Source organism: Silene latifolia, chromosome X, assembly GCF_048544455.1.
Source record: "Silene latifolia isolate original U9 population chromosome X, ASM4854445v1, whole genome shotgun sequence".
NCBI lineage: Eukaryota > Viridiplantae > Streptophyta > Magnoliopsida > Caryophyllales > Caryophyllaceae > Silene > Silene latifolia.
The window spans coordinates 251,433,844-251,443,220 of NC_133537.1; the positions used below are offsets into that span (position 1 = coordinate 251,433,844).

At 41.0% G+C, this 9,377-nt stretch overlaps 1 protein-coding gene across 1 annotated transcript; it reads right to left on the bottom strand.

The window, feature by feature from the left end:
* Positions 1-1,405: 1,405 nt before the first annotated feature.
* Positions 1,406-2,326, bottom strand: LOC141619927 (uncharacterized). Its single transcript, XM_074436933.1, has one exon. The coding sequence runs from the start codon at positions 2,324-2,326 to the stop codon at positions 1,406-1,408; it is 921 nt and encodes a 306-aa protein (XP_074293034.1).
* Positions 2,327-9,377: the final 7,051 nt, after the last annotated feature.

Here is a 9,377-nt window from a genome sequence, read left to right on the forward strand (position 1 = left end):
TCGAGTAACTCGAAATATGTTACCTTAAGCTAGAAAATGAGCAATTAGCACCTTGAATACCAAACCCTAATATACACTAGCCGCTATCTTCCACAATATACGAGTCCCCAAACTCGTCCTCCAATTCTTCACCTAAATAAACAATAAAAACGCAATAATAAGTATAAATACCGAATTTATGCCAAAAATCGTCTTAAAACAACTTCAAGAAAACTGAAATTAAAATATACCAGGAGGTAGATCTCGAAAAGGGGATTCCGGAAATATAAATTATGTGAAAATCCGTCAAGAAATGAAGAAATTATGGTGAAAACTAGCTTGAATTTGATGAAAATGGTGTTTGATTGATTTGGGAATTATTAGAATGAAGAAGGACAAAACAAAATCAGAAAAAGAAAGGAAGGGGGAGGGTGCCGCGGGTAAGGGAGAAAGGAAAGGAAAGGAAAGGTGCGGGTTTTAGTCGGGATTTTACGAGTCGGTTTTGGCTCGTTTCGATAATAATTAAAACCGTTTGTCAAACGCAAATTCCGACAAGACCAAAGTTCTTAAACACGAGATTACAAGAAAATTGAATACTCATACGACCCATTTCCAAAATCGTTTACCCAATTTTCAAAAGAATTGTCATTTTCCCCCCGATATGCCCTTATATCGAAATAAAAAGTTTTTACAAGGTTTAAACTATTTTTAAACATTTTGAAACTATCAAAATAAATACTTTTCTTCAAAATATAATAAAATTATATTTCTTTGAATTATTTTTACTTTAAATACATTAATATCAAATTTTCTTGATTAATAAATTACTTCCGAAATATATTAACGGTCCGAAATTACGGGGTGTTACATTTTTTATAGGTTCAGGTTGGGGTACACAAGAATGCACCTTAATTTCTTTGGGAATGACAGCAAAAATGTGGGTTCCTTGGTTTAGTTCTTGTAGTACCTCATACACTCTGAGCAGTAAAGTTTCACTAATTTGGTTTGTGGGAGCCTTCTCATTAGATTTGGTGGGTGCAGCCATGGCTAGAGGTGTGAGGGTAATCCTTTGTCTATATTTACTAAAGGAGTAGGTATTGTTCCTCCCATGGTGGAAAATGCTCCTGTCAAATTCCCAAGGCCTTCCTAATAAGATGTGGCAGGCATCCATGGGAATGATGTCACACATAACCTCATCTTTATAGGCTTGTCCAATAGAGAAAGAGATGAAAGCTTGCTTGGTTACATCAATCTCAGAACCTTGACTAAGCCACCTGATTTTATAAGGGTGCTGATGTTCTTTTGTTGGAAGTTTGAGTTTTTCCACCAATGTAGTGAAGGCTACATTAGCACAACTGCCTCCATCAATGATTAGGTGACAAACCCTTCCCTATATGGTGCATCTGGACTGGAAGATCTGTTGTCTCTAGCCCTCTTCTAAGCTTTGAGTATGCATAACCCTTCTGATTACTAGTGCTGGTCCTTCATCAAGGGCGAGTACCAGTTCTCTACTAGATTGTCCCCTGGTTTCTTCTTCTGTGGATTCCTCGAAGGGACCTTCCACCTCAATATCACCATCCTCCTCTATAAGTTGGATTTCCATGGCAGTGAGGGTTATTTTGGTTGGACACTCTCTGCTGAAATGGCCATAACCCTGACATTGGTAACACCTTCTCTTCAGGTCACCAGGAGGGGATCTAATGATTGTTGATTTTCCCTTGTCTTCTTTAGTTGGTATATTAAACTTGACAGGGGTGTAAAGTTTGGAACTTTGGGGTTTGTATTGAGTGTTTGGTGCAGTGGCCTTATCCTTTCCCTGTTTTTCCAATTTTTGGGACACCCATATCACTTCATCAAAGGACCATAGTGGTTGCAGTTTAACTTTGGTAGCAATCTTTGGGTCTAACCCTTCTATGAACCTAGCCATTTTCTGTTCAGGTTTCTCTTGTAACTCACACTGTAGGGTTAAGTTTTCAAATTCTCTGACATAGACTTCTACAGAATCAACTCCTTGCCTTTGGTGAGTGTGTTTCAGAAACAAGTCTTGGTTGTAGTCAGTTGTAATAAACTTAGTTTTTATTTTGTTTTTGAGTTTATCCCAGGATTTGATAGGCCCTTTCTCCCCTCTTAACCTCTGGTTTTTCATGCCTTCATACCAGAGTGAAGCATAGCCCTTTAGTTTTAGGATGGCTACCTTAAACTTTTTTGAATCATTGTATCCTTTGAACTCAAAAATTCTTTCCATAGACCTAAGCCATTCTAGGAAGTCATCTGGGTTCAGACTACCATTAAACTCAGGAAAATCTATTTTAATAGAGTTGTCATGTTTACCTGATCTGGGTCTCATTGGTATTGCTTCATCAGAATCAGAGTTTTCTTCTGTGGCTCAATCTTGAACCAGCCTATTGACAGCAGTTGATATGGTTTCCATACCACCAGCTAATCTCCTGACCGTGTCCTCTAGGAGGTTTAGTCTCTCATTATCCATTTTTTGCTCTCTTTTATTTGATTTTGGGGTAGATAAAGTTTCTGTGGGAATGAACAAAAGGTGGGGTATTTATAGGGATATTTAACCTTGGCTCTGATAACCAATTTGGAGCATATAATTAGGACATAAGCTCCTAAAAGTATTTGCAGCAATTTAGACAAGTAACTTTATAAGAACCAGATTAAAGCAACTTCCTTTTTGGGTGAAAGTTTGAATAATAATTCAAAGAGCTATGCAGCAGAAATAAGGTGATAGTGAAAACGATGGTATGACAATAACATGCACAAGGTTAAAATTAAAACAAGAAGATAAATTGCTACCAACACAGGCCAGCTAAAAAAACAGTCTCACACAGGTGACTGATCCTTTTACTCCACACAGGAAATAAGTGAACAAAAGAAATTAAGACAGTACAGCTAGGAATGTAATGACTCATACAATGGACAAAATAACAGCTACAATTCGTACTCTCCTCATGTCCTCCTGTTGGGTGCTATTTTTGTGTTGATGTGGACGTCAGCAGCAGGAAGGTTCCTAGGCAAAATTTTAGAGGACACTCCCCTTAGGTTAACTGGACCATGGTCAGGCCCCATGGGTTCATGCCTTGGCCAAGGAATTGCACCCATTCCCCTTGTGGAGGAGTGTGTATCTAATTGTTTTGGATCGTGTCTAGGGTGGGATTCGAACTTAGAGCTCTTGCTCCAGGTACCTCCCAAATCGGCCCAGTGACCAACCACATTTCAAAGACCTCCACGAGCTCGGAATTCCGGAAAACATTCTCTTGGACGAGAGTATCTTGAGCGGACAGTTGACGCCCCATTTGCCTCATGAGTCTTTTGGGATAAATGAAGGAAGCAACCTTCATTCCCACCACCATCAAAGAACAAGAACTAGCAACCGAAGCGGGCAACCCCATGAAGGACCTCAAGTGCCACCATGGTACCACCCATCGGATATGAGGACCACCCTCCTCCGCCAATCTCGAGGTCCAATAAGCCTATGTGGATGCAAAACTATCCGAGTACAATTTAATCCCCATGGTAAGATGACGGAAGGAGTAAGAAGAAGAATCAACCGGAGGCTCTACATACCTTAGCCTCTCCAATAGCCACACTTGGATGATCCTTGGAGATCCGAACGAGGGAGCTTCTCCACAAGAGCCCTTGTTGTCCAAAGCTTGGATGATCTCGCCAAGCACCAACCATGATGGATCCCTACCATGCTCCATTTGTTTAACCACATGCATAAGGGTCATACTACCATAGCATTTGGACCCCTCCTTCTTCAACGCATCGACAAGGAGGTATGAATGCACTAGGCAAAAGGCAAGAGCCCTTCTCCTAGCCACCTCCGAAACACTGACATCCAACCGGTTCGAGAAAGTGTTGATAATAGCCAACATATCCACACCATGGGGAGCAAGGAGAAAGTTCACTTGGCTCGTTGACAAGCCCAACATCAAACGAAACTTCTCTTTGTAACACAACCGAGTCGAGGGAAGCGCCGGAGTACAACCCGGCCATCCACCAATGGCGCCCACTTCTTCGGCAAGAGGACAAATTCACATTTCGGGAAAACGAAAACATGATGTCTCGAATCCCAAAACCGAGAGCATACTTCAAGAAATGAGGATTGCACCTTGACTTGACGAAGCACCAACAATTGACCAACTCCCATTACAACAAGTTGATACTTCTCGGGAGGTGACAAATCCCGACACCAATGTCGCAACCTATTTTCGAAAGCATCCATGAATAATTTTGTGGAAGAAGACGAAAGGTTTTTTGGAGATGTTTTCGTGTTTCGGATGATGAAACAATGAAGGAAAAACGTCCATAGGACTCGCGCCTCTTCGGACCTATCCAGGAATTTTTGTGTTTTCTCACCCTCACATCCCTTGTTTTCACGTTTTACGAAATCCGACACGGTTTCCATGACGCAGCTTTAACATACGGGTTTTTCTCTTTTTTTAAAGGGGGAAGGGCTAGTCGCCCCGATCCGCGACGGATCTTTTCCATGTCAGTCGAAAATTCCGAAAAATTTTCACTTTTTTGCATTTTCCACAAAATTCGAAACACGACGTTAGTTTTCCTCATATTCAAGCTCTCGCTATTCCAAGTCTTGATCTCACAAAAATCAAATACACTCGCCAAATTCTATTTTAAAATTCACCCGTGACGGTTTGAATTTTAGTTTTTTCGAGTCACAAATCAATTTCAGCAAAATTCGATGCAATTTAATTCAAACACGAGTTAATTGCTCAAAATTTCAAAACACTTCTTTTAAAAAATCGAAACGTGACGACCTATTGCGGAATTTTCAAAATTTAAATTTCAATTTTATCTTCGAGTCATCGTGGTTATTTTTGTTTTCATCAAATGCTTTTTGCGTGTTTACGTTTATGCGTATGTGCTACCTGTTGCTTGTTTTCTACACTAACAATGCAGAAACAAACGCAAAGCAAAGGGGAACAAGAAGCTGACAATGCTTCTCCGAAACACAACACAAAAAAGCCAAATACAAATAAACAACAAACCAGAAATACATATATACAAACCGCCTCACGCAAAATACACCGACACACGTTTGATAAAAACGACTGACCATACAAACAGGATCCGGTACAAGTATTTATCGTACAGACACTAGCCTAAAACAACGAAATGGGGGCTATCCACCACCTACCGAACTAAGCACTACCTATCCTTCCGATCGGAAAAGAAAAGCAGTAACATGAAAAACAAAGGAGTAACCGCGGAAGTAGAGGTGGTTACCATGGCGGTAATACCTCATTCCTACTCCATGACAAAAAGGAAAAGAATGCCTGGCAGACTTCAGACGACACGACAATTAGGAATTGTGACTCAGTGAATCATCCCGACGTTGACCCCCAATCGTCGGAATTCGGCGATGAAAAGGAGCCATGCCACAGGGCGCTACCCCATGTTGAACCCCAATCATCAGAACTCAACAACGATCAAAGACGGTCATGTAGAACAATGCACCCGTCTTGACCCCCAATCATCGGACGTCCGAACCTCTGCAGACAACAGCCAATGATCGATACTCGATCAAAGGCTGGACAAAGGCCACCAGGGAGAAACACAACTCGACAGAGACAAGACAACAACCGTCTCTCCTCCTCCTGGGTCATCATCCTCCTCCAAGGTCCCAGCAACTGACCAAGTGGGTCCAGAACAATCCTCTGCAATCAGAACACAAAACAAAAACGTCAGCCGAAATTTCGGCATTACAACGGCACAAAATGGACAAATAAAAAATAAACACACCTGCAAAACAAGGGCAACCTGCCCAAACCAACCAAAAAAAAAAACACAACAACACTTCACAAAAAGATGCACAAAAAAATGACTCGCCCTTCTTTTCAAGCAAAAGACGAGTCAAAACAACAACATAAATTTTCGAAAACCACCCAACACCTCAAGGCCCACACAAGGCTCACAAAACAACAACAAAAAAAATCCCGGCGCAATTGGGCATTTTTCACAGCTCAGAATGGCAATTTTTCGCCAATTCGGGCACAAAAAGGTCAAATTTTCAAAGTTCGTACACAACAAAACAACGTGATTTAATTACGTCTCAAAGTGACCTAAACTACCATTAAGGTCCATTCCTAAACAGGTTTCTAACCTAATGCAATCATCAATTTCACTCGAAAATGGACTAATAAAAAACGCCCAAATAAATTTTCGAAAGGTTAGTGTTTCGCCCTAATTCAATCAACAAAAATACAAACAAATTCAAATGAATTCAAGAGGATTTATATACCTTGAGATGACTTGATAACAATGGCACAAAGACAGGCAAGGAACGAGATCAAAAATGGCGATTTATCGGGTTATTGAGTGTTTGTCGAAGAAGACGAAGTGAAATGGGATCGTCCTGATTCTCGCATCTTTTTACGAAAAAAAGGGAAGCTCCCTTGCTTAGCAGATATGCTCGCACCTCAATGAGGCACTCTCTGCTTCATTCAGCGAAATTTTGGGCTTTGGCCCAATTTCCCACACAAACTTCACAATATTTCAACGACGGTATTAAAAACCGTCACTTTTCAAAAACAAATAGTGAAATTCAAATTCACTATTTTATCAAAATTTTCAACGATGGCATTAAAAACCGCATTCTTTTTTAAACAGCAGAGTGTGAAATTCAAATTCGCTATTTTCACAAAATTTCAACGACGGCAATAAAAACCTTCATCTTTCAAATACAAAAAAAAAACACAAAATGACGAAATTCAAATCCGCTATTTTCTCAATTTCAACGACGGCATTCAAGGCCGCCACCTTTCAAAGAAAAACAAATGGTGAAATTCAAATTCTTTATTTCCTCAAATTTTCAAACAGCGGCAATAAAAACCGTCGTCATTCAAATACAAAAAACGAAATAGTGAAATTTAAATCTCTATTTTCACGACATTTCAGCGGCATTAAAAACCGTCAGACTTTTAAAAGGGATAGTAAAATTTACTACCCATCAAAAATCACAAATAAAAAAAAAACCATCACACATCAGAATACACATTTGTCCATTTGTTCTACAAGACAAACGGCAATAAAAACCGTTATCTCTCTCCAAGATCCAAAATCACCGCCGACCACGGGAGCCAAGCTCACGAGCCTATCCCTTTCCGCCACCACAAACATTCAATATAAACACCAAAATTCCGCAACAGGATATCAGAGGCTTCCTCACGGAGCCCGCTAATTCAAACAACTTCTCGAAATAGACCCATTCAACGTGGCTAGTCCCACAAGTCGACCAATCGATATTTGATGTGGCTGACATGTCTCACAACGCAAATTCAACATGGCTGGCGAGCCTCACAACGCACATTCAACATGACTGGCGAGCCTCACAACGCACATTCAACATGGCTGGTGAGCCTCACAACGCACATTCAACATGGCTGACGAGCCTCACAACGCACATTCGATATGGCTGGCGAGCCTAACAACGCACATTCAATATGGCTGGCGAGCCTCACAAGGCAACACATTCAATATGGCTGGCGGGCCTCAAAATGCATCACATTTCACAGCGGATGGCGAGCCCCTTCATATACGCAACGCGGCTGGCGAGCCCCTTCATATACGCAACACGGCTGACGAGCCTTTGCCCGTAAACAAGAAACGACTCAAGGACATATCCCGAAGATGCTCAGGTATGACTCCTTCTTATAGCTGACGAGCCTTTATACGTAGTCTAACGGACTTTAAATGACCCGCACGGATAGTCGACAGACTCTAAACTGTTCCCGACGACAGGTCCTCGGCTTGTACCCCCGAGTCGCCTTGGCGTCGCCCTTCCCAACGTTAAGTCCTTGGCCCGAAACCTTTTGAGCCGCCTCGACGTCGCTTCGGTCTCCGGGTTGTAATCTTCGATTGACCTAGGGGCTATACTTTGACTTTCGCCCTGTCCAAGCCTCAGTCAAAATGGGGGCTCTGTAGATACCCAGTATCTATCAAGTCTCCAACAAAACCCGATGATTATCGCACTAAAACATGCTTAGGAATCGCAGCGTTTAATTGACAGTTTTGTACAACTATACGTCGGAAAACATAAAACAATTTCGAAAATAAAACATTTCAAAACTTTTCAAAAGTACCTGGAGTATTTAATGCATGACGACGGGGTCACAATGACACTAATTAGAGTCAAAACCGACTCCGGACCAAAAACCAACTCAAAATTCAAATCCCGACTCCTACAACGAGTCAAACATAAAAAACAAACTTTTCAAGACTTCCATATTAAGTTACCTGGAATGCTTTATGGTCAAGTACAAATCAAGTTCATCCAAAACATAGGATAGAACAAATCATGACTGCAATTGCGTGATAGTGACAAGACACCTCAAAGACGCGCGAAATGGCTCGTGCCTCTTCCAACAGCCCAAGCGGCCACGTCGCTTAAAACGCACACAACCACCCATTTTTCTATAAATACCCCTTAAATGACACCATTTGAGAGTTACTTGAGTGTCCGCCCCCTCATTTCTCCCTTAAAATTCTCGACTCGACTTCTCAAGTCACAAACCGACACGTGTTTCCGAGCTATCGATCGAAAACACAAGCCTTACACATTGTTTGGTACCGTCATCGTGCATTAAATCACTTGACCGACCATCTCGACCAACTACACCATCACTGAACTTAAAACACTCTTTTTACATTGCTAAAACGGTTTTCAAACCGAGTTTTCCGACCAAACAAGTTGATACACTTTCGTCGATTTCTCGTCTTAAGCCTAGCATGTAAGTATGAGGGCGTAAAAATCCTCTTCTATCATGTTTTTCATTTGTTTCATGACTATAACATGCTAAAACATGCATAACATGGTCCAAATATGGGACAAATGAGCCAAAACCGGATTTTTTGCCGAGATAGGGGCTGCTTGTATAGCAGCATGGCTCGCGCCTAAAGCCCCTCTCAGGCCTTAATCCAGCCGTGTTTGGTCTCTTCTTCCCTTTATTTTCATTTCATATTTGTAATCGGTTTTACCATTTCAAGTATTTCAAATCATTTTTATGATGAACTTTAACCATAAAACATTTTTCACCCTTGGTTCCGAATACCATGACAAACACATCCAATCAAACACATTTATAATACTCAACAAACAACTAGTTAGCGGTAAGTCGTCGGGTCACATCCAATCAAACACATTTATAATACTCAACAAACAACTAGTTAGCGGTAAGTCGAGGTTGATCCATGGGACGGTGTGCTTTGGGTTCTAAGTCTATCTATCTCAATTTATGCTAGTGTCACAATTTGTTTGGGTTTGTAGTTGTGTCTAGACTAATGCAAACAATAAGGTAAAACAAGCAATAAAAGGAAGGATGTAAACAAATGATTAAAAATGCTAGGATATCATGGGGTCATAG

Coding starts and splice junctions, on each gene's coding strand:
- LOC141619927 (XM_074436933.1), bottom strand. CDS start 2,326: ATGAGACCCAGATCAGGTAAACATGACAACTCTATTAAAATAGATTTT.